The sequence below is a fragment of the Bos javanicus genome, chromosome 20 (assembly GCF_032452875.1).
Source record: "Bos javanicus breed banteng chromosome 20, ARS-OSU_banteng_1.0, whole genome shotgun sequence".
Lineage (NCBI taxonomy): Eukaryota > Metazoa > Chordata > Mammalia > Artiodactyla > Bovidae > Bos > Bos javanicus.
In genome coordinates, this window is record NC_083887.1 from 14,346,203 (window position 1) to 14,372,263 (window position 26,061).

The window sequence follows — 26,061 nt, forward strand, 5'->3', positions numbered from 1 at the left end:
ATTCTATCTAACCATCTCATCCTCTGCCTCCCCCTTCTCCTGTTGCCTGCAGTCTTTTCCAGCATCAGGGTCTTTTCCAATGAGTTGCCTCTTTGAGTCAGGTGACCAAAGTATTGGAGCTTTAGCATCAATCCTTCCAATGAATATTCATGGTTGACTTCCTTTAGGATTGACTGGTTTGATCATTACATTGCATTATGAGTTTTACATTTTTAAGTTGAGTGAATACATAATATATGTGTGCTACATGTTTTAAGCTTTAATCCTCTGTAAGGTAGCAACTGTTTTGTTTTGTGACTTCTTGAGAAGCAGCTTGGAGAAGTGGTTAAGATCACTGGCCTTGGAATCCCACTTCTTGTTCCAATTTAGAATGCATAATCTTGGTTTTGGTCTATAATCCCAATCTTGGTCTAGTTTGGATCCTTTCATATCCTTATCTATAACATGGAGATTATAATAGAACTACAGATTTGGGGCTATTGTGGAGGTTAAATGACTCTGTAAAGCCCTTGGAGCGGTGCCCATGTTGAATGCACTCAGTAACAACTCAGTTCAGTTCAGTTCAGTCGCTCAGTCGTGTCCAACTCTTTGCGACCCCATGAATCCCAGCACACCAGGCCTCCCTGTCCATCACCATCTCCCGGAGATCACCCAAACCCGTGTCCACTGAGTTGGTGATGCCATCCAACCATCTCATCCTCTTTTCCTCTCGCCTTCAATCTTTCCCAGCATCAGGGTCTTTTCCAATGAGTCAGCTCTTTGCATCAGGTGGCCAAAGTATTGGAGGTTTCAGCTTCAGCGTCAGTCCTTCCAATGAACACCCAGGACTGGTCTCCTTTAGGATGGACTGGTTGGATCTCCTTGCAGTCCAAGGGACTCTCAAGAGTCTTCTCCAACACCACAGTTCAAAAGCATCAATTCTTCTGCGCTCAGCTTTCTTTATAACCCAACTCTCACATCCATACATGACCACTGGAAAAACCATAGCCTTGACTAGATGGACATTTGTTGGCAAAGTAATGTTTCTGCTTTTTAAATTGCTGTCTAGGTTGGTAACCACTAACTGTTAGTATTATGTGTTTTGTAGGAATGTAGGCCTGCTGTGAACCCCATGTAGGAAATGCTCAAGCACAGGCTAAAATACTCCTACTGTTAAAATGTTGTAAGGGAATACAGTGCTGGAACATGAGGGGACAAGGGTGTCTGGATCTAACATCATCTTAAATTATTTTCCATTCTATGAAATAATTCCTGTGCTGCCTGGGAGCATAATATGTGACCCTGAGGACAAAGAATGAGGCTGGTGAACCGGGAGCTTCTCAGGGCCCTTTCAATGCCACTGCCTTTCTTGAGATGCTGGTCCTCATCTCAGGTGCCAGATGGCTGGTTGTGCTGCCTGCTTATGTAGGTTCCCTGCTTCTCCATTCCTCCTGTTTAGTCAAGTCCCTTTGCCACATAACCCCTTTCTCTATCAGCTTGAGAGATAACCCATCTTGATTCTTCAGGTGAGTCTTTGATAGCTAACTGGCCGTAAGGATGCATCTTTCATCTTTCCTTCCAGGCAATATTTAGCATTTTAGCAAATACTGCTATGATGAGGTTGCACAGGTGAATGAGATGGGCACACCAAGCCAGGGAGGGGATGCTAGAGCCCACAGTGGACAGTGTAGTGGGATTTGGACAAGTCCCTATGGTCCATCCTGTGGGAGTCCTTAGAAGAGTTATTCTAGAACGGATTGAATTCATCTAAACTCTAAGCTCTGAAGAATAGAAAATGAAGTTTGTATACCCAGTGGGTTTCACTATGCCTGTAGCAGTGGGACTCTAATTTCTCTGGAGAGAATGGATAAGATCTTTCAGGCTAGTAACAAGGATAATAAAACTCTTTTGCAGCTATGTTTGAGTGCTGTGCTGCTATTCTAAGACAGGCACCATATACCTGTGCTTGTCTCAGAAAACCCAGGTCAGTATACGTGGTTTGCATTTTCTAAAACAGAACACAATAGAAGCTAACCATAACAGTGCCTCCCGCAGGTGGTTCCCTCCAGACGCAGCCGGACAGGACAGCACTCTACTCTGCCTCTCCCTCACTGAGGCTGTGAGAGGGCTGGTCCGTGTCTCAGTGTGTAATGGTGTGAGGACTCGCACTAGGGGAAATGTCACCACTTTGAGTCTTTGTGTAAGTAAGTGAGCAGCCAAGAAAAAGCTCCCATCCTCTGTCTGAAAGGACTTGACAGCCAAGTGTGATGAATGGTTCCTGACCAGATCCTGAGTCAGGAATAAAAAACTGTCAGAGAGATTTTTCAACTATTGAAGAAAGTTGAATATGGATTGTATGTTAATTAGATCCTTACTATTTAGAGTCTGGGCACTGACCAGCCGTGGCAGCACCTGGAAGCGTGTTAGAACGCAGCGTCAACCTCAGGTTGTCTGTATGCACATTAAAGGTTGAGAAGCATTCTATTAGAATATTAGATGATACTATTAAATCAGTTTAACACTTCTTTTTAAGAAGTTCTTTATTTTTAATTTTTAATTGAAGCATAATTAATTTTCAACGTTGTGTTAGTTTCAAGTGTACAGCAAGGTGATTAAGTTATGCATATATTATTTTTCAGATGATTTTCCACCGTAGGTTAGTATAAGACATGGAGTATTGTCTCCTGTACTATGCAGTAGGCCTTGGCACTTACCTGTTGTATGTAAGTAGTAGTACGTGGGAGCCTGGTGGGCTGCCGTCTATGGGGTCGCATAGAGTCGGACACGACTGAAGCGACTTAGCAGCCTCAGCAGTAGTATGTATATGTTAGTCCCAAACTTCTAATTTATGCCCCCCTCATCCCCTTTTGGAACCATAAGTTTGTTTTCTATGTCTGTGAATCTATTTCTGTTTTGAAAATAAGTACATTGGTATTAGTTTTTTAGACTCCACAGATAAGTAGTATCATATGATATTTGTCTTTCTCTGACTGACTTCACTCAGCATGACACTCTCTAGGTCCATCCCTGTTGCTGCAGATGGCATTATTTCATTCTTTTTTATGGCTGAGTAGTATTACGTTTCTTGGTTGTGGTATTACTACGTCAGGGGAGTGCTTCTGTGTGTGTGTGGAGGGGAGGAGCATCTGGGTCATCCAAGTAGCATTCAGAGGCATGTCCGCAACCCAGACCAAAGATGAAGCCCTCAAGGGAACTGGATCCTAGACTCTTGTGAGGCACCGTGGCTTGTTCTGCTAGAGCCGTTTAGAGTCTTTTACTAGATGGGATAGCCCAGACATGGAGATGGGTAGTACACAGAGGAGAGAAGAAAGATGGAGGCAGGCTACCCCCATGGGAAGAAATTCCAACCGCAGAAGTGCTTGGGGATTCATTCCCAGTGTGTGACAAGGCAACGGGGTTAGGAGTTTGGGTGTGTCCCCTTAACTCAGTGGAGAATTTTTCCCCTGTGTTGGATGACACAGCTGAAAATTCCTTCCTTCATATGTTATAATTCCCTTTGGTTTTCCCCAACCCTTTTCTGAGGTCTGACAACACCCGTACAGTGCTGTGTATCAATGCCCGGGGAGAAGAGACCTGACTTGTGTTCACAGCCCTCATTGGAGGACTTTGCAGAGGGAGCAGTGTCCTTCCAGGGGGTGGGGGTCCCAGGGTTCCGGGCTGCATTTTTCAGAAGGGGAGGTGAGCTGCTGCCAGCTCCTGGGTCTCAGTTAAGTATCTCTGTCTCCTCCGCAGGTCTGAATTTTGTATTCAAGATTATTAACTTGGAGACCTTTTCTGTACTTGCCAAATCACATAAGGGAAGTGGTGAGGATGGACCTCCCCCAAGCCCCATATGTCTGTAGCTGTAGAGGATTTGATTCATGCTGGGCGTTTATTTCAAATAAAGACTAGCACAAATGGAAAAGATCTGAGAAACTGCCTCCTCCCATTGTTTCCAAATTCCACTCAGGTTTGGAACTTTTTTGAATAATTTTCATTTTGAAACTTGAAAAGGTAGAAGAATCCAGCCTCCTTCTGCTCGTAGGAGACATAGATAAGCATCTCCCACAAAGGTACACGATTATGTTACCCTTCTGGAATCCTGGTAGCCAATTCAAGTTGTTTTTGAAGCACAATGCTACCCATGAGGCCTAAACTAAAAGAACCAGACATTCCAGATTGACTCAAATAATTCCATTTTTTAAATGTAATGTTCTGGCACCTCTGTGATTTCCATATTTGTTCCAGTTTTCATCACACCCTGTGATATTGAATGGCAAGATCAAGAACAAAATGCCTCTTTGAATGCCTCAGCTGCCTTCCTACCTTGTGGCTGTCAGGTGTAGAGTACAGTTTGTCAGGAGTTAGAGGAAAGCAAAGTTTAGAATTTATTTCTCTTTGAGAATTTAGAGAATTGAGAATTTAGTTTTCTTTCAACAAATACAAAAAAGGTAAAATTTGTTATGTGGTTGTATGGGGAGGGAAAATCTCATTAGAAAATAAAAAACAAAGGAAGGAAATCCTCAATAGAATCTTTATGGATCTTTGATGACTTTTTCATTTCTGCATGATTTGAGATTTAGAAGAGCCAAGCTGAAACCTATTTTGTTCCTCACTCTATCTTATAATTCGAGGGGAAAATGACATTAGTAACTATTGGACCATATTATTCTCCAGTACCCAGTAATTTAGCTTTGCAGGCAAGTCACAATGCACATCACCCCAAGGTAGGAAGGTTAAGTCTGTTTCATTTCCTTTGGAACTGTTGGTAAACATTCAGAGCTCAGAACTGGGCTGTCCATGCTATGGTCCATGCAGCATGGCTGTGTTGTCTCTGACTCCACAGAACGAGAGTTTATGCAGTTGAATTGGAGAGCAGCTCTCCTGTGCTATGTGCTATGTCTAGTCCAGTCCGTGTGGGCCAGGCTTTATCAGTTTTGGGTACTCTGTGTGATAATCACTCCTTGCCAAACACACTTGTCTGAATTATTCCATGAAACAACTTGATAAATGGGGTTATCAAGACCATTAAGTCTTGAAGAACTTAAATTAGTCCCAGATGACTCTCTTTCCAGTTAAAAAATGAATTTAAACAAAATCTGAATGTAAACATATTTTTAACTCAGTTCTATTTCCACCACTGAAGCACATTCTGGCAGTAAGCACTGTATCTATTTTTTTGGCATTTATGACTTTTGTGCTTGTTGGAAACAAACAAGATCTCAGGTGCCTATATCTATTTTTTACATTTATGACTCTTTTGTGTTTGTTGGAAATGAACACGTTCTTGATTTTTTTATCTGTAAAATAATAACAGCTGCTTCATAAGGATTTTAAGATGATTAAGATAGTAGACAAAGTGATTTCACAGTATGAGGTACATAGTGAATGTTTAATAAATTTAATTCCTTTAGTTCATGGTACATGTATAAGGACTATCTGAAAATAGAGAGTTCCTAGGAAATTATTTCACAAGGTGAAATGGCAAAAAGTGAAAAAGCAATTACCTTAGGGCACATCTTGCTAAGGAGGCACAAAATAAATCAAGATATCCTCACAGTTCAAAGCTGTGGCATTTTTTTTTTTAATTGAAGTTTGGTTGATTTACAATATTGTGTTTGTTTTGGATATACACCAAATGATTCAGTCATACATACATATATATTTCACTTTATTTTCCATTATAGGTTCTTATAAGATACTGAATATAGTTCCCTGCTCTATACAGTAAACTCTGTTGCTTATCAGTTTTTTGTATAGTAGATGATATCTGTTAATGCCATGCTTCTAATTTTATCTCTCTCCCCATTTTCCCCCTTGTTAACCATAAGTTTGTTTTCTGCGTCTATGAGTCTGTTTCTGATTGATATATAGATAAATATTATATGATGTAACTTATCTGTGGAATCTAAAGAATAATCCAGAAGCTATGGCATCTTGATGCTGAGATGCTGAGTGTAGTTTCTGGGGAAGGAGCTTGGCAGGGCCACTTCTCACCACTTGAGCTGGGTGCTACTTCTATCAGTCTCTGCAAGTCAGACACTGAAGTGTATTTTTGCTTTTCACTTTTTTTCATAAAAGCAAAAAAATCCTCCTCAGATTTCTTTTAGCAAAAACAGGTACTAACTTAGGCCTTTTGTAAAAGTGAAATGATGTAAAGTCAAGTTTTGAAAAGTGGGTAAGACCTGCGTAATATCCATTGGTTTTCAAATTAACATTTGTCTTTCATTGTAAAATAATGAGCTTTTTAAAAAATTCATTTATTTTATTTATTTTTGGCTGTGCTGGGTCTTCGTTGCTGCACACGGGCTTCCTCTGGGTGTGGCAAGCAAGGGCTACACTGGGTTGCGGTGTATGGGTTTCTCCTTGTGGTGGCTTCTCTTGTTGCTGAGATGGGCTCTAGAATGTATGGGCCTCAGTAGTCGTGGGGCACGGGCTCAGTTTTCCTGTGGCATGTGGGATCTTCCCAGACCAGGGATCAAACCTGTGTCCCCTGCACTGGCAGGTGGATTCTTAACCACTAGACCACCAGGGAGGCCCAATAATGAGTTTTAATGGCAATCAAGAGCTAATATTTTGTGCATTAGTTAAGTTTTAAAATTGAAGGCTGTTCCCGATCTGCTTTTAAAGCCCTCTGCTTCTCTGGTCCTATTCCACACCACTTCTTTCCTGCCTCCAACTCACCAGTCTGACAGAACCATGCACTAGTCCTGATACATTGCACAGCTTCTTTTCCACCTTTACTGAGATAAACTGGCATGTAGCATTGTGTAAGTTTCGAGTGTATAATATGTTGACTTGCTCACTTATATATTGCAAAAATGCTTACCACCACAGCCTTGGGTAGGGTGTGACACTTGCATCACGTCCTAAATGACCATTTCTTCTTTGCAGTGAGAACATGTAAGATTCACTCTCTTAGGAACCTTAAAGGTGTAATACAGTATCATTAAATATAATCACCATGCTATGCATTCGATCCTTGAAACTTAATGACTTTACAACTAGAAGTTTGAACTCTTTGACCAACATTTCCCTCTCTCCTACCACCCTATGCCTCTGGTAACCACTATTCTATTCTGTTTCTTTGAGTCTGAGTTTTAGAGTTCACACATATGTAATAATCATATAGCATTTGTCTTTATCTGGCTTATTCTGACTTAATTTCATTTAGTATACTGCATTCAGGATCCATCCATGTTGCCATAAAGGATGGATCTTGAACGCAGTATGCTAAATGAATCCATTCTTCTTGTGATTGAATTATATATATACATACACATCTTCATATCCATTCATCTGTTGATGGACACAGGTTATTTCCATATCTTGACTGTTGATTGTAAAATTTCTTTCTTTTTGCTTAATTTATTTAATTTTTACTTTTTTTGGCCACATGGCTTGGCTTGATTCAAACTAGGGATTGAATCTGTACCCTCTGCATTGGAAGCACAGAGTCTTAACCACTGGACTGCCAGGGAAACCCCTGACTCCAACCCCATAGTTGCTTATATCATTTTTCACCTGTCAGTTAACTTCTTCCCTAGTTTCCTTGATATGATCCTATTCTTCCTTTAAAGTAATCACATCTTTTCTTCTACAAAGTCATCTCTGATTTCCTTAGTACAAAAATAATCTCTTCCTTGTAGTCATTCTCATGGCATTGCATATTTTTAAAATAAAAATTTAAACATAGAATAGGATTAGATTTACAGAAAAGTTGTGAGCACCGTGTAGAGAATTCCGTATTTCTCGTAGCTAGTGTCCCTTAATGTTTACACCCTACATTACTGTGGTACATTTGCCACAACTAATTAGCAGCATTGGTATATATACTGAGCACTTGCATCGATATTGTAACTGACTCATAACTGTGAACTCCTTGAAGTCAGGCCCCGTGGCCATGAACTGTTCCATTTCTGTAATACGTACTGAGTCTGTTTCCCGCTGAGCACTGTGTGAGCACCAGAACAATACGCGGCAAATGAAAGCAGAGCTGTCCTCGTTCCTTTACTTGCCTACCTCAACCAAAGCCCTCGGTTTGTCTGTTTATTTAAATCAACTTTTTGTTGGGGTAGAACATCCATGCCGAAAAACGCGATCATAAATTACAGAGCTCACTGGATTTCCACAAGCGAACACACTCATGTAATTCACCCACGTCTTCAAATAGAATATTTCCAGCACATTTTCTTTCCTCAGAAGTCTCCCGGTATACCCCTTCTGGTAACTGCTGCTTTCCATTTTTATGTCTGATATTGCCCTCAGTTTTATTTTAACAATGGATTCACAATCACAGTATCTTGGTATAACCCACTTTTATATTATCATATCCATGCAAAGTGGCTTGAATCTATCTATTAAAAAATTAACTGCTTGATTAAAGGAAGTACAATGAAGTAGCTTTCCCAACAGCCAAACAATGTCCATTGTCTTTGCAGTTTATATAGTTTCTGCATCAAGGTCCAGCTTATGGTTGGAAGTACCCACTCTGGCTGAAGGACAATTCCAGGCTGACAACATCAGTCAGGCCAGTGTAGGAAGTAGGACATAAACCATTTTGGTTTCTGTTCCCTTAGAAACACATGGAACAAAATAGTTTGCCAAATGGAAATATACAAAACCACCGGGGAAATAAATGTTATTTTTAAGCTTCTAAGAGGCTATCACAAATAACTGGGAGGAGAGTGGAAAGAATTCAAAACGCAGGTGACCTTTTAACAGGCAGAACACAGCAGGGTCAGTAAGTGCCTAGAGAATGTTGTGACTTGGAGAAAGATTCTGAGAGCCCAGGCCAAGAGGGACTGACCTCACTGGACATGATGAGAAGTAACTGTGAAGGAGCTGGCTTTTCCCTAGTCCTGTGAGAGCCAGACAGCAAAAAGGAAACCATCCTCCAGAAATGGAAGCTTTGAAAACCGCTGGCTACTAAAAGAGGACCAGATTTTGAGATCTGGGAGCTGGTGGGTTTGCTGCTGGAAGGCAGGTCTGGAGTGTTGCCCTCCAGAAAGCTGGTTCTCCTCTCCTCTCAGAGCAAGCACCATGGTGGCGGGTCTTAATGCTGCCAGTTGGTCAGTCTAGCTCTCCTCTCAGAGATAGCATTGAGGAAGCGGACTGCACTGGAGGCAGAGCTCTTGTATAAAGGGAAAGCATCCCCAGACCAAGCAAAGAGGGAGAGGGGAAAGCCAGGGCTGCTCCTGGCTTTCCCCTGGGTCACAGGCAGTCATGACCAGGCACGGCTGGGACCTGCAGTGTTCTGGTCCTCACACAACTAGTAGGGTGGTGTGCCCATTCACTAACTAGACTCACAAGTGACACAGTGCATAAAACCTGGGAGCAAAGGTCCTGGGAGGCTGAATTTACTCCCCAGCTGCCTTTGTCCCACTGTCTCCTTCTATCACGACTTGCAGGCAAGGTGACTTGCAGGAGGTAAAATAGAAGTAGGCTCATGCAGGAGCCCACAGAGAAGTTTTGGATGGCTCATGGCTTCTGCTTATCCCAGCTATCTGGAATCTTACAAAAACATTACACCAGTCTCTCATAAAATGGACCAGGGACTTTCCAGAGGGCAGATCACAGCAGGGCAGTAAATGCAAGTGGTGATTTTCTCCCTTCACTTAGACCAGCTCTCCCACCTTTTTTCTCTGATTTTATTATTATTTTTTTAATAGAAAGAGACAAGAAGAGTTTTCCCAAATAATACATTGGAGCTTGTGACCAACAGAATTAAAATAGATCATTTAATAACTGTTCTAAAAATAATCAAAAGATGCCTGCTCCTTGAAAGAAAAGCTATGACAAACCTAGACAGCGTATTAAAAAGCAGAGACATCACTTTGCAAACAAAGGTCTGTATAGTCAAAGCTGTGGTTTTTCCAGTAGTCATGTATGGATGTGAAAGTTGGACCTTAAAGAAGGCTGAGCACCGAAGAATTGACGCTTTCAAACTGTGGTGTTGGAGAAGACTCTTGAGAGTCCACTGGACAGCAAGGAGATCAAACCCGTCCATCTTAAAGGAAATCAGCCCTCAATATTCATTGGAAGGACTGATCAGTTCAGTTCAGTTCAGTCGCTCAGTTGTGTCTGACTCTTTGCAACCCCATGAATCGCAGCACGCCAGGCCTCCCTGTCCATCACCATCTCCCGGAGTTCACCCAGACTCACGTCCATCGAGTCAGTGATGTCATCCAGCCATCTCATCCTCTGTCGTCCCCTTCTCCTCCTGCCCCTAATCCCTCCCAGCATCAAAGTCTTTTCCAATGAGTCAACTCTTCACATGAGGTGGCCAAAGTATTGGAGTTTCAGCTTTAGCATCATTCCTTCCAAAGAAATCCCAGGGCTGATCTCCTTCAGAATGGACTGCGTGGATCTCCTTGCAGTCCAAGGGACTCTCAAGAGTCTTCTCCAACACCACAGTTCAAAAGCATCAATTCTTCGTCGCTCAGCTTTCTTCACAGTCCAACTCTCACATCCATACATGACCACAGGAAAAACCATAGCCTTGATTAGATGGACCTTAGTTGGCAAAGTAATGTCTCTGCTTTTGAATATGCTATCTAGGTTGGTCATAACTTTTCTTCCAAGGAGTAAGCATCTTTTAATTTCATGGCTGCAGTCACCATCTGCAGTGATTTTGGAGCCCCCCCAAATAAAGTCTGGCACTGTTTCCACTGTTTCCCCATCTATTTGCCGTGAAGTGATGGGACCAGATGCCATGACCTTAGTTTTCTGAATGTTGAGCTTTAAGCCAAGTTTTTCACTCTCCTCTTTCACCTTCATCAAGAGGCTTTTTAGTTCCTCTTCACTTTCTGCCATAAGGGTGGTGTCTTCTGCATATTTGAGGTTACTGATATTTCTCCTGGCAATTCTGATTCCAGCTTGTGCTTCATCCATCCCAGTGTTTCTCAGGATGTACTCTGCATATAAGTTAAATAAGCAGGGTGACAATATACAGCCTTGACGTACTCCTTTTCCTATTTGGAACCAGTCTGTTGTTCCATGTCCAGTTCTAACTGTTGCTTCCTGACCTGCATACAGATTTCTCAAGAGGCAGGTCAGGTGGTCTGGTATTCCCATCTCTTTCAGAATTTCCCACAGTTTATTGTGATCCACACAGTCAAAGGCTTTGGCATAGTCAATAAGGCAGAAATAGATGTTTTTCTGGAACTCTCTTGCTTTTTTGATGATCCAGCGGATGTTGGCAATTTGGTCTCTGGTTCCTCTGCCTTTTCTAAAACCAGCTTGAACATCTGGAAGTTCATGGCTCACGTATTACTGAAGCCTGGCTTGGAGAATTTTGAGCATTGTGCTGAGACTCTAATACTTTGGCCACCTGATGTGAAGAGCTGACTCACTGGAAAAGATGCTGATGCTGGGAAAGACTGAAGGCGGGAGGAGAAGGGTGTAACAGAGGGTGAGATAGTTGGATGGCATCACTGACTCAGTGGACATAACTCTGAGCAAACTCTGGGAGATAGTGAAGGACAGGGAAGCCTGGCATGCTGCAGTCCATGGGGTCACAAAAAGTCAGACAGGAATTAGCGACTGAACAACAAAAAATAATTAACCCCTTATCTCCACAGGGAGTTTTCCCCATAGTTGCCAGATTACTACCTTCTTGACCTCTCTTTCTCAGCGGAGTGGAGGCTGCATCCTCTTCTGTTGCCAGCCTCCATCTCCATTGCAAAGCCCTGTGACCTCTCACTTCACAGACACAGAAAGCTCATCCTGCAGCCAGCCCTCACCCTGGTTCCCCACCCTCAGCAATATGGAAAAGGGCGGACGTTTTCAAGTTCTCTCTCTCTTTAATATATACTGGATGAAATTCTTAGTTTGGGTTTGTATGTTTCACCAAAAACCAATCCCAGGCAGACATGAGAGGCTGCAGAGGTGGTCTGCCTGTTACCTGGATTCCAGTAAAAGATGGAGGCATCCTGCTGGTGGTTTAGTCACTCAGTTGTGTCCGACTCTTGTGACCCCACGGACATCCCACGCCCATGGGATTCTCCAGGCAAGAATACTGGAGTGGGTTGGCATTGCCTTCTCTAGGGGACCTTCCCGACCCAGGGATTGAACCCGGGTGTCCTTCACTGCAGGCAGATACTTTACCAACTGAGCTATGAGGGAAGCCCCATCCTAGATGTCCATAAATAGAAATAATATTTTCGTATCTGAGAGTACATCCACTAAGGAGGTTCTAAAGGAGCTTTACAGAAATGTTGGCTAATCCAAGCACATGGGATGTATCTGCTCCCACATAAAGTTAAAAAATATTCAAAATTATTTCCTTGTAACACGACTGCAGCTGGGCAGTGTTTAACACCTGAAAATCTATTGCAAAGAAAGACAAAAAAGGCTGGAAAGAAACGCATCAAAATGAACAGAGATGGAGCCCGCAGGGTGAAGCGTTGCCTGATTACCTTTTCTCTATAATTTTTCAGCCTTTGAAATGAGCATGTCCTACTTTTATAACTATGAAAAGAAGCACAGAAAGTCTTGAACTTTGCATTTAACCAGTGGGCCAAAGCAATAAAGAGCAGAGGCTCCGTGGCGGGGCACCCAGCGCTCCCCCGGGCCGCAGGGCGGAGTTGGCTACCACCGTCGGGGCGGGGCGGGGTCCCGGGACCGCCTCTGGGGCTCAGGACCCCGCTCTGCGCCGGAGCCTTCAGAGGGGAGCCTGTTTTATCTCTGCGCACCTATGACGTCACCCTAGGAAAACCAGAAAGCGCCGATTAATCACGAAGTCAGGACTAATCCCTGAAAGGAATTCGGGTTGGGGTGAGATGAGAGGGTGCCCCAGACGGCGATGTCAGACACGGCGATGTGAGACACCGCCGCGGGGGCCGCCGTCCGGACAGCCACGCCCCCCCCCCCCCCCCCCGCGGCAGGCTACGCGCATGCGCAACAGCCTGCAGGTCGCTGGCCGGCCACCTGCTCCCTCCAGCCAGGCAGGTTTGCTCTGTACTAAGACAGTGCTTGACCATCACCAGGTACTGAGACAATGGTTTGGCCACCATCTGCAGTAGTATCAGAGCCCCAAAGCGTAAATTAAATCCTGGACCGTAACTGGAATTCACTTGGAGAGAGAGGCTTTTCTTATTTTTCAAGTATAGGGTTTTATAGCTACCTGCTTTAATGAGATCTGTATTAGAGTTCCATATTACTCATGACTTTATTTTTATTAAAATTGTTTTAACGATTTCCAACCATTGTTAGCCCAATCCGTTAGCCAGTTGCTGGAGGATGGCCGGGCTCTAGGATCCAGAGTTAGGGTGCAGGCCTGTGTTCCCCAGGAGCCCTTGCGGGGAGCCACCGCAGCAAAAACAGAATGGGCACCTAGCAGCATTTCATGGAACAGGGCTGCCGATGCCTGGAGAGGCTTGCTAAGGGATGGTGAACCTTGGATCCTGACTGTTTTCCTTGGAGATGGTCCTCACACTGGTCTTGCTGAAAAGCTATGTCCTCTGGGAGAAAAAGTGATCAAAGGATTCTAGGGGTTCTGAGATGTCAATAAAGACATCAGATAGTGAAATATGTCGTTCTTATGAATGGCTTTGTAAAATCTTCTGAAAAGAATTCTGGGTGAGGTGACACACTCTTTTCAGGTCAGTCAAGCAAAGGGCTTGATGCATTTTAAGTGGGAAGCTACTGGACTCTGCTCAGGAGGCAGTGCTGGGAAGAGTGCCCAGGAGCACAGGGAATGAGGGACACCTCCCTTTGCCTTCACAGCGTCTCATCTCACAGCAGACTCTTCCATGAACTTTCCTTGTGGGCAGTCTTGAAGGAGCTCCCGCTGGAGTCCCTGCAGCTCAGCGCCCCAGCTCCTACACCCTGTGTGTGTTGTCTAGTTTATCAGGCGCAGGTTAAACTGTGAGCCATACTATGAACCACACCAGTGAGCAGGGTGTAGGCAAGTACCTGGAACTTGGGGATGAGTGGAGATAGAGTTGGAGTTGGGGTCCACATGAGCAGCACTGGTACTCCTAGAAAATGCCCGTAAGTGCAGACTGCCCTGCTGATTTGTTTTAATCACGTCAGGACTTGACATGATCTGTTTTCTTCCTTCCTTCCTTCTTCCTCTCTCTCTTCCTTCTTCCCTCTCTCCCTCCCTCCCTCTCACTCACACACACTCTCTCATTCACACACGCACTCCCTCACACACACTCATACACTCACACACACACTTTCTTACACACACACATACTCTTATTCACTGTCTCACACACACTCTGTCTCTCTCACACACTGTTTCATGCACACACACTCTTTCACTCATTCTCTCACACACAGTCTCTTTCTCACACACTCTCTCCCACACACACTTTGTCTCTTTCTCACTCACACACACACTTTGTCTCTTTCTCACTCACACACACACTTTCTCTTTCTCACACCCACTCACACTGTCTCTTTCTCACTCACACAGGCACTCTGTCTCTCACACACATTCTCTCATTCACACACACTCTCTCACAACAGAGGTCTCTCTAGGCTTGCTTTATGAACTTCACCAGCACGCTCAGTGCTGCATCACATTAGATTGCCTTGGCAGGGAGACGGGTGTTTATCTGCTTTTGATCACTGTTGGAGTCTCAGGCCTTTAAATCTTTTGAACTTAGATCCATTGTTCCACACTGGCTGCTACTGATTCTACAACCCCAGTGCTTTCTTGATTATATTTCTTTGGCTAAAAGGTGATGCCTTTTCTGCCTCTTGGACCCAAGGGGCTGGGGATGTGGAGGAGGGTTCCTAAGCCATAATCAGTAGCTTGAGTCCCTGTGACCTGTTTGGAGCTTATAGTCAACATCTAACTGGGTTCAGGAGAAGTAGCAGTGGGTTTATGCAGCTCAGGAGAGATATGCCAGTTCAAAGGTATGGGAGGAAAAGATAGGGATGTTTGGTGGCTACTAAAATCAGAGCTTCTTAAACTGAGGTTATCATCAGAATTACCCAGGAAACTTAAAATAGAGGCTTGGGAGTGGAGCACACATCTGTGGTTTTCAAAGCTCTTGGCTGATTCTGATATCAGGTAAGGCAGGGCCCACTGGTTTGTGGGCTACTGTGAATGAGGGGTAGCACTCAGCTTAGGCAACAGTGTTTCTGGGGGTGAGACTTCTAATCAGAAATAATGAGGTTTTGGAGATATATTTAGCCCAGTTTTCCAAAATTAGCCTTACTGTTGGGGATGACCTTAAGACTTGGGACTCAGCTGAAGGGATCTGGGAAGAGGACCAAAGTACCTACCTCCTGAGTGATTAGGAGGCAAAGGTTTGCAGGTCCCTAAGCCTAAAGGAAAGGAGTTTGGCTTAGGTCAAAGAACCATCAGTCTTTTGAGGTAAACTGTATGTCCAAATTGCAGATGAGGAAACCAAAGCTCAGAGCAATTAGGTGAATCATCTAAGGATTCCCAGCTAGTTGGTGGCAGAGGCAGAGTTTGACCTTTAGGCTGTTTGATTCCCAAATGTGAGTTCTTTTGATGTCAGATTTCATTTCCCTTTTCAGAGGCCATTTTAGTCCAAGAAGGGAGTTGAACATAAGTTGAAGAGTTGGGGTAGTGGAGGTGAGCAAAATTTAAGGAATGAATGATAGTGCTAAAAGACGCAAAGAGCGTTTATTTTGAAAACTCACAGTGGGGTTATTGTTTCAATTAGGTTCTCCATAGTGTGAGATTTTAGTATATCCATGATATCTTCAAATCAGCTTGAGTATTAGGTAGGGGCATAATAAACCAAACCAGTGGAACCAAAGGATGCTTAGGTTCTAAATTTTAATAAACAACTATTTATACTTTTCCAGAATCACTTAAAAGGAAACTGGTATAACTTTGATAATATAGCCCTCATATTTTAGCAGTGTCTCTAAAGTGCTCACCGTCTTGGTTTGAGAAGGAAGTCAGCAATGACTTGGAAACCATGCCATACTTGTAACATGGGCTTGAGAGTCCAGAGCGGAGAGAGTAAAGCAAATGACAAAGCACCCTTTGGAGGATGAGGACAGAAATCCATGTAGGAAAATAATCACACCTTGGGGATCATGAAGGGTCTGTAAGTACTACCGATTACTCACCAGTTGTAAGATCTCCCAGCATTAATCCATCTTGGCAGTGGGAAGGATGTTACCAAATGTTTACATTGCCTGCTGGCTTCTTCCAAACTCCTGGCTGGAAAAAAAATGAGTGAATATTCACTCTGGATGATGGAATTGTTTCTTGTATAGAGTCTACCTCGAGGAGGTCCTTCAAACAAATAAATTGGGATTTGAAATTTTATTTTTTTGTTGACCACACTCCAACAAATTCTGAAGCATCTAAGTCGTATCCTGGAAGCAGTTTCCTTAAATTTAATGAGACTCATGTCAGGCCAATGACCACCAAGGTTATATTTTAGCCTTATATTTTAAATACTCTGGAAATGTCAAACTTGGCCCCATCATATTGGACGAGACAGAGGGGAAAAAAAAAAAAAAACTTGGTTCTTGAAGGTGCTGCAACATTTTTAGGTCACTGTTTACTTAACTTCCAGCACGTAAGATGATTGGAAAAAAGTGCACTTGCAGAAAAACAAAATAAAAAATATTTTCCCCTCTATTTGTAGGAGATACTTTATTGAAAAGCAGTAAGGATAATGTGGGATAGAAGACAAGAGGAGCTGCGTTCAGGTGCATGCAGGGGCTAGAAGAATTCTTTGGCTACTATGGATTTTGAAATGGCTAGCCCTTCTTCAGGTGATACTTGATGGGATTGTCAGGGGGAAAAAAAAAGCCCTGTTATTAACTAGCAAACCTCAGGAGACACTAAGTGTCTTGGATAAAGGAGAGAGAGACGTAAGTGTACCATTTTAGCATATTACTAACCCTTGTCAGCAGAGAGGAGGTTTTCTTTGAAGAGAGGCACTAAACACATTTTCACATTATACCTACAGAGAGGGTTCACCCGGGAGCCAAAGGCAGGTTGTCATCCAGGAACACAATATTCTCCCAGCTCAGCAGGTCATGAGGACCTCGTTCTTAAACCTGGGACTATTGCCAGCCTGTGGAGAGACACTTTGGCTACTCATATAGCTCACAGGCCTGGAAAGAGTGTCTTTCTTCCACATCTTACTGGGTGGCCATGAAATTGTAGGCCTGGTGAAAAACCATCTTCTCCAAGTGCTGCAGATGGTTGGGGGCCAGAGGAAGAGGGCTGTGGTCCCGAATGGTGATGCTGAGAAGCCTCTTTAGTTATCGTAGAGTCTCAACTTCCAGGCGGATCTATTTATTGAACAAGCCATGGGCCTCTGCAGGTGAGATAGAACATCGGATGGCCCAAGTCATAAATTACTGTCTTGTCACTAAATCGGCTAGCTTGTGCCACAGGTTTTACAGGCAGACAAGTATTTGATGAGTATTCGTGGTGGGAAAGTGAGGTGGTACAGGCTAAGTCATGTGGAACAGGCAGCACTTTTAGCTTCCACCTGTTAAATGCCTGGGCTCTGAAGGCCATTTTATCTCAGGGAGTATTTCAGACCCAGCATCTAAGATCAGAGTTAAAAAAAAAAAAAAAAGGGGGAGAGTCAGGATTAAGAGGTGGGAGGAGAGAGTTCCAAGAAGGTAGTGTTATAAACCCTGTGAAGTCAAGCCCCAACAAGGGTTCTCCTCCCAACCCCTAGTGTTGTTTGAACCAATGAAAGAGACCAGGTTTGGTTCAGAAGCAAAGGCAAGCTGTCTTCTTTGATCAGAGGATGTAGAGGCAGATAGATGCTCAGGCTCTAGAGCACATGCCATGGGATAAAAGAGGATCATTGGAAATGAATCTTCATTTTAACCTGTATCAGAAGGCAAGGGCTTTTTATATTCTGAAAGTTCCTAAGGGTTTTCTTTTGTAATCCTAGCTTGTCCTAATTCTCTCCCATTCCCCATGGTTGCAGATGAGATTTGAAAGTGGCAGAATGCGAAGTGGGAAAGAATCACTACTCAAGTCAAAACTACTTGAGTTACATATGAGACCCTTGATTGTTCCCAAAGCATCATTCAAAGCACAATAAAAGTAAGTTTGACTTTTAATTGTTACACCTTAGGTAATGAAGGGCCCCTAATAAGGTTCTCCCAATTTATTCTTATTCCTATATCCTTGGGGAAAAGATTTCTGAGAGTGAGTTAAGCTTAAGGCAAATGAAGCCATAGTACCAGGGGAAAAAATCCACTAATATTTCTTGTAGCAGATTTAGTACTGCCAGAAAAGGATACCTAAGGGATTATATGTAGAGAACAAACACGGTAATCTTGATGTTATGATGCGGGACATTTCACTGATTAACTTTTTGAATAGTTTGCTATCTACTAACTTTGAAGTATTTCTTACAAAAAGATGGCTGTGGGAAGGTTATATTCAAACACACCTGGATAAATCACCCATTGTTTTGGTGAACTCAACTGTTTTTTCTATCTGATAAGTTACTCAGCCTTGGAGCACTAGAAATACTTACCGAGATCATTAATTATATTTCGCATCATGTACACATTGTGTTCGGGAAGGGCTGTCGTGGCCACTGCTGTGAACTGAGAATAGACAAGCTGTCCCATTTGTCTTCTGCACTTCTAGCTTGATTGCATAGGTGTGCTTGGCTTTATGCAGTTTCTGTGAAACATTCTGCATATCATAGAACACAGTGAATTTACTTAGGCACTTATTACATAAAGGAAGGACTAAGGGATGTGAAATAATTTTAATCTACGTTTTACCATTTTAAATTTGCATTTCCAATAGATGCATTTCATTCTCTAGCTTTCTGCTTTAGGGCAGCATCTAAGTCTGATTTTCAGGAAACAGGCATCAGAAGTGTTGGGGAAGTTTGTTAAAAATCTAACAGAAAAAGCAACAGATGCTTGGGCTCCCACCCCAGATCAACAGACTTGTCATTTCAGAGGTCTGGGAAATTGATTTTAACAAGCTTCCTGACCCTTCCACCTCCCCCATGGTGATTTGGAACGCATCAATATATTTATGGTCTCACATTCTGTGTTGTTTCTCTGGTGGGGGGAGGAGGAAGGAGAGAGAGATGGGAGGGGAGAGAGGGAGAGAGAGAAATTCTCGGTTTTGCTGCAAACCATGAACAGAGAGTAACCTCTGTTGACAGGAGGGCGGAGAAGGGGACGGCAGAGGATGAGATGGTTGGATGGCATCACCGATTCAATGGACATGGGTTTGAGCAAGCTCTGGCAGATGGTGAGGGACTGGGAGGCCTGGCGTGCTGCAGTCTGTGGGGTGGCAAAGAGTTGGACACAATGACTGAACAACAACAACAAACCTCTGCTGATGGTTTCTTGCCTCCTGAAATGAACAAGGAAACAGTTGAAGAAATCCTGGGTGTTATTGTAAAGGGCACGCGCTGGTTGGGTGGACTGATAAACCTGGGGCTGAAAACATTTGAAACTGCGAATTTTCAAAACCATGAATATTTGGCATTTTTAAAAATAAACAGGAGCACACTATCACAGTTACCATAGTTTGAATCCTAGTAATTTAGAATTTGTGACTCTTTAGAGATAAATATAAACTTGATTCTTGTCAGATAAGATATTTGCAATTTTTAAAAATCTGCAGAATATCCAAACCAAGAGTCAATGTTCCAAGGTTTCATAAATTAAGGATTTTAAAAGATATATAAATTCTTGAATTCAGCCATTAATTGTGCCTGTTAACAGGATTTTATAATGCTAACTAGGTAATATAGGTTATATTTTTTTCTCTTAATCTCATCTAATTTAGTCATACCTCTATAGATCTTAGTTTACATTATATACTGTATAAAGGCAAATTACATCAAAATATTGTCTTTTTTGGCTGAAGTTGGGTCTACCTAACAGTCTTAATCTAGCATTCTCAATCCTTGCATGAAATTGGATTTGAAGGGAAATCATTTAGGTGGCTCTAAAAGGAATAGGGAGCCTTGCATAAGAGTTGTGTTTGTGGTCTCCAACCAAGTTCCCTCTGCCTGTGGGCCCGGCTCTGGCCTCTGGGTGGAGGTGCGTGGGGGAGGTCTCTTGGGAATTCCGTCTTGGTTCACTACTGTGGCGAGGCTGACGGCAGCTGCTTTCCCAGGCCTGGAGGCTTCCAACCTTGGGGTGATGTGCAGTTTCACTCCCTTGTCTAGCCCATCATGACTTCCTGTTCTTTTTCTGTAATGTTTTTCAGATCCGCTCCTTCCTGTTTCTTTCCCCAGCCTGATTCTGGTCCAGGCTCTAATTACCTCACACACACCTGCACTCTACTCACATCCTCTTTCCTGTCTGCAACTTTTCCTCTCACCATATTTTTTTCTTCACATGGTTGTTAGAATCCTCTTCCTTAAGCATCCTTTCCATCACACGCCTCTCCCAGCAGCTCCCAGTTGCGTCAAATGCAAGCTCCAGTCCTCTCTCATTGCCCAGACCATTATCTCCTTGACAGCTGGACCCCACTCCAGCCAAACAAATGTCCTGACACGATGTCTATACAATGCTACAACATCTGGTTAATTCAGTCAACTCTGTCAGATCTTCAGTTAATCATCTGGATGTTTTGTCTACAGGACGCCAAACATCTGGATTGACTGAAGAAATCTATGCTGATAGAGTTTTTTTTTTTAAACTGAATTGACCAGATGTTTTGGCATCATGTAGACACATCACTGTCTCCTGCATTTGTCCTAATGGCTTGTCTGCATAACGTTCTCTCCACCTGCAGCATGACCTGTCTCCTCAATGCCATGTTCTCCCTTCCTTCCAAATTATGGTCAGAATTCCCTCCGCCACAAAGCAGTTCTAGACTAATCCCACTAAACTACAGTCTGTGTTCATTCTAGCACTCACTTCGTTCTTACACATATAACTCTTGTCAACTGAAGTCACTGTGTTGTGTCTTTCTTCTGGGCTGTTAGCCTCCTTTGGATTGTAACCCTATAGGTATTCGAGAGGTGTACTGTAAAGCAGTCTGGTTTGTATAGCAAGAGGCATGGTAGTCTAGTGACCAACTCAGAACTCTGGGTTCAGTCTTGTTTTAAATTTCAGCAAGCTGCTTTACTTCATGTGTGACCTGGACACATTGCTTAACTTTGCTAAGCTTCAAGTCTCCTCCTCATTTGTAAAATGGAGACAACAGTAGAGCCTATCTCATAGAGTTGTTTATAAGGATTAAAAGAGTTAATACAGATAAAGTACTTAGAAGAGTGTCTGGCATAAAGGAAGCATCCATTAAATGTTAGCTGTTATCATTATATGCTTTATAAAGCTTGGTTTTTGTGTTTATCCCTTCTTTTGACTGTGACAGGTAGGTAAGGCAGCTGATACTGTTCCCATGTGAGAGGAGAAAACTGATATTAAGAGGTTATATGGTTTTTCTGTTAAATCAGTTGCATGTCTGAAGCCTTATACACATTACACGTCTGGTTTCTACACATTACCTGTTGGGCCTCGGCTCCCTCCCGTCTCAGGAGTTAGAATATCGCTTTCTATAAAGAGCAGGTACTCAAGGAAGCCATGTATGTTTTCCTACAGACCACAGGTCTCTCCAAATGCTCTTTGGATCTGTGCCCACCTGTGACAAAGTGTCTTATAGTAGAATGAGAAAAGGACAATGTAGTAAGTTTTCCTAAAGTTAAATTTCTTCAAATATTAGAGCTGTTTCTGAACTGAAGTTATAACCTTCCTTCATTTTTAGTATAAAAATGTCCTAACTTTCTGAAATGATGGTAATCCAGTTCAGTTCAGTTGCTCAGTCGTGTCCGACTCCTTGCGACCCCATGAATCGCAGCACGCCAGGCCTCCCTATCCATCACCAACTCCTGGAGTTCACCCAGACTCATGTCCATCGAGTCAGTGATGCCATTCAGCCATCTCATCCTCTGTCATCCCCTTCTCCTCCTGCCCCCAATCCCTCCCAGCATCAGAGTCTTTTCCAATGAGTCAACTCTTCGCATGAGGTGGCCAAAGTACTGGAGTTTCAAGGCTATGATGGTAATATTAAGTGATAAAATACAGATTAACACTATATAACATTGGTTGCTCAGTCATGTCCAACTCGTTGCGACCCCATGGACTGTAGCCTGCCAGGCTGCTCTGTCCATGGGCTTCTCCAGGCAAGTATACTGGAATGTGTTGCCATTTCCTTCTCCAGGGCATCTTCCCAACCCAGGGACTGAATCTGGGTCTCCCACATTGCAGGTAGATTCTTTAGCGTCTGAGCCACCAGGGAAGCCTCAGTTCTATAATGGATCCTGTTTTTTTTTTTTTTCCTTTGGAGGGAGGGTTATTCATTCAACAAATATTAAGCGTCTGTCTTTGCTAGGCATGGTTCTAGGCACTGGATCAATAGTAAAACTGACCAAACTCCTTGTCCTCCTGGAGGGCATTCTATGGTGGGAGATTATGATAAACAACAATTAACATCTGTAAAGCTTAATTTCTCACCTGTAAAATGGTAACAAGAGTTCGTACTTCCTCCATAGGGTTGTTTGTAAGAGTTAAATAAATTAATAAGGAAGAGTGCTTAGGAGTTTGTAGTGCCATTGAATATAACTACAGTGGGAGGCGTAGAGAAACTGAGCATGCGGGGTGGGGTAGGTTGCAATTTTAAAGTTGAGTGGGTCACTGTAGACCATAATGAGAAAAGGGCCATTTGAGCAGACTTGAAGGAGATGTGGGACTTGGGTGTGGAGGACAAGAGGTCAGGCGGAGGAACTGGCTAGTGCACAGCACCCGAGAGGACGGCATCTGGCTCGTCTGATGCAGAACCGCACACACGGTGTGGTCAGTCCAGTGACGAGGAGGAGTGTACTAAGCGGGGAGTCAGAGACTGAGGGAGGGGACAGTGGTCCTCCAGAGCCTCGTAGGCCATTGTGAGGCTGTGGGTTTTACTGTGAGTGAAATGGGGAGACGCTGACGGGTTTTGAGCAGAGAAGTGTAACAATATGACTTATGTTTAAAAGGGTTCACTTGGCTGCTGTGTTGTTAATAACTTTAGGGAAACAAGGGTGGAAGCAGGGAGACTGGTTATGGTGCTGTTATAGGTGTCCACACGAACGCTGATGGTCCCTTTGACCAGGGTTGGTAACAGTGGGAAGTGGTAAAAAAATGGTGAAATTCTGGGTATATGTCAACGGTTGAGCCAACAGATTATCATAACGGACTGGATACAGGGTGTGAGATGAAGACAGGAATCCAAACTATTTGGCCTGAGCAACTAGAAAAGTCTCACTGCCAATGGGGAAGATGGGGGAAAGTGCAGGAGAAGCAGATCCAGGGCAAGAAGGGCTCGGAGGTGCAGACGGGTTCAGCGTTGGACATGTTGGCTTGATGACACATGAAATCCACAAGATGGACATTAGGAAACTTCTCTCCGAAATGGACCCACACCTCACATGCACAACTTTTCTAAATTAATTTAAAAATCACTAATTGAATTTCTTGGTTGCTTGGGAGATAGTACCCATTCTTAACTACTGTATTCATTTACACCAATAATATAATAAAAGTTTAGAGCAGAGATCACATTCCTCTTACCCTAAATAAAATATTTCCTCAAAAATTGCAAATTAAAGAACAATTTACACACATAATACAAAAAAAAAGGTAGTTCACAAATTTTAAATTTACTCATAAGCAGTGAGAACTAGCCATAGAATAGATACTACTTTAGAGTAGTCATTTATTTTCTATACATGATGCCTTTCATTTCAAATATGTTTTCAATACATGATGCCCTTTGTTTCAAATATATTCTTATTGAAGCATTTGAATAACAAAGCTCCTATTATATTAATCAGAAAACAAATGAGAAAATCACATAAGAGTTTTCTGCTCTCAAAATTATCCTGATTATTAAAAAGTACTGGAACTGCAGCAATGATTATCATTTCTGGCATCATGGAATGAGAAAATAACAATTTTCTAAAAGATTAAGAACACCTTCTTTTTGACTGGTGCTGTGAAGAAAGCCTTCAGAAGATGTTCTTACTGATCAAGTAATGTGAATTAATATCATGATCTAACCTTAAAGGAATAATCCCCAGCAGATGTGGAAGAGAGAGACCAGATTCCTGTCTGCATTTCATTTAGAAGCTGGTGTTCTCTCCAGGTAGGATTCTCCAACCTTAGCCCAAAATATCTTCCAAAAAATTTAAATGATGAATTTCTACATTATCACTTACAGAAAATAATTCAAAGAAATGTAATTACATTTCCTTCTCCCTCCCCCTTTATTCTGTGAGATTTGGACTAAATTGAGGCAAAAAGATGAGCAGAGGGAAAAATAAATGTGAGCCAAGTGACTTCAGAAAACTCTCTCAGCAGATAACCTAAAGATGCAAACTCATCATGAAAAGCATAGGGTGCAGATGTTGCTACAGTTTAGAACTTCACCAAACTGTCTGAAGTAATCACATAAAAGAGAAATACCCCTGAAGACTGTCATCTTGGAAAAAAGGTTAAAAACCTTTGTGAGTTCTTTAGGGCCAGCGCAATAGTTACTATAGAAGTTCTTGTTTAGCAATGAAACAGAATGGGAAAAATAACCAGTTGTAGCCGAGAGCTACCTTTGGTGGCTTGAAATCAGCCACGGTGAGAGTATTTACACCACAGAAGTTGGCAAATGATGCAAATCAGGGCTTTGCTTGCCTTCTGTTTTTTACGGAGCCAGTTAAGCAGCGCACCGTTGAAAACTGCCCAGGGATTAGCACAGCCCTTAGAACCTGTGACAAAGATGTTCGAGTATGGCTTTGCAAAGAAGATTTTGAGGAATAATGACTATTCTTTCCACAAGCATACTTCTTATGGGGACTTTTAATACTCGTCTTGTTAAGATTGTTTTATTTCTCTAGGAATTTGGATTTCATTGAATCCTTATTAGAAAGGATTTCTTTAAAATATGGCTCCTATTTCGCCTTAATTAAAAGCTAAAAGAACGGAGATAAAATATATATGGGACAGGAAGCCCTCCTGGTTTCTAGGAAGCAGAAGTGGTATCGCAGGATAAACTGTAGTCACTGGAAAGGAGTCAAAGCCATAGAGACACCAGACCTCCCTTTTTTTTTTTTTTTTTGTGAATGACGGTGTCAAAGAATGTAACCCCTCTTAACTTCTCTACACCCCGTATATACAAATTGCTTATACAGATACAACCCTCAATGGTAACTCACTTCACACATCCATTTTCTTTCTTGTTATCACCAAGATTAAACAGCATGTTGGGGCAATATTCTGCATTTATCTAACCTTTTCACTCAGGCCACAGTGATACAACAGCACAGGTTTATGTACCTCACACGTCAGATCCTATCAAGAGACTTGGTAGTGACAGTTGATAAGGACACCATAGTTTATTGAACTTGTTCTAAAAACAACAGCAGCAAACCACTTATCTCCTCACACTTTTTTAATGACCTTGTTCTATGGCGTCCCTGTTTTAGAGGCAGCAGACGTATTACTGACTGCGTGGCCTCGGAGCATACAGAGAGCTGCAGGCATGTGATAATGTGCATTTTGCTATTATATCATTAAGAATTCTAGAGATCTGCATTTCTTCAATTACCTATTGAGAAAGGGGAGGTCTAGAGTGAATTTTAATTTTGACCTTGCCATAAGCTTTAACCAATGTGAAAAAAATGGCTTGTCAGGAAAATGAGGAAAAAAAAATTGCTGGGAGTTGCTTTTGTCTCTGCTCTCTACAATGTCCAGCATCACCAAAGACAGTGAACAAGAAGGCTACCAGACTTCACTGTTTCAGGATAACACATCCCTAGAGGATGCATATAGAGAAAAATAAGCCCAAATAAATGTAAAACTAGAATGAACTATAAAGGCTAATTTTCTTACATATTTTCTCTTTTTTCTTTGAATTCTTTTTTTTCTTTTTTTGCAATTTGCATGGCCCAAACAGACTCTTGAGAGTCCCTTGGACTGCAAGGCGATCCAACCAGTCCATTCTAAAGGAGAGCAGTCCTGGGTGTTCTTTGGAAGGACTGATGCTAAAGCTGAAACTCCCGTACTTTGGCCACCTCATGTGAAGAGTTGACTCATTGGACAAGACCCTGATGCTGGGAGGGGCTGGGGGCAGGAGGAGAAGGGGACGAC

General features: G+C 42.7%; 2 protein-coding genes across 6 annotated transcripts in view; one reads left to right on the top strand and one right to left on the bottom strand.

Moving 5' to 3' along the window:
* Positions 1-26,061, top strand: part of ADAMTS6 (ADAM metallopeptidase with thrombospondin type 1 motif 6) — a 430,884-nt gene that overhangs the window by 382,842 nt on the left and 21,981 nt on the right. The window lies entirely within an intron of this gene.
* Positions 5,634-26,061, bottom strand: part of CWC27 (CWC27 spliceosome associated cyclophilin) — a 276,896-nt gene continuing 256,468 nt past the window's right edge. The window contains exons 14-16 of one of the 3 annotated variants that reach the window (XR_009731741.1): positions 18,441-18,604; positions 16,045-16,138; positions 5,634-12,687 (exon numbers count right to left, since the gene is read on the bottom strand). Coding sequence is in view for 1 of the 3 variants with exons in the window: in XM_061393412.1 (XP_061249396.1) it covers position 18,604 (1 nt within the window). In the remaining 2 variants the exon portion in view is untranslated. Of the gene's footprint in view, positions 12,688-16,044; positions 16,139-16,807; positions 18,605-26,061 lie in introns of those variants that run through there. The other 2 variants (XR_009731740.1, XM_061393412.1) reach the window with 2 other exon arrangements.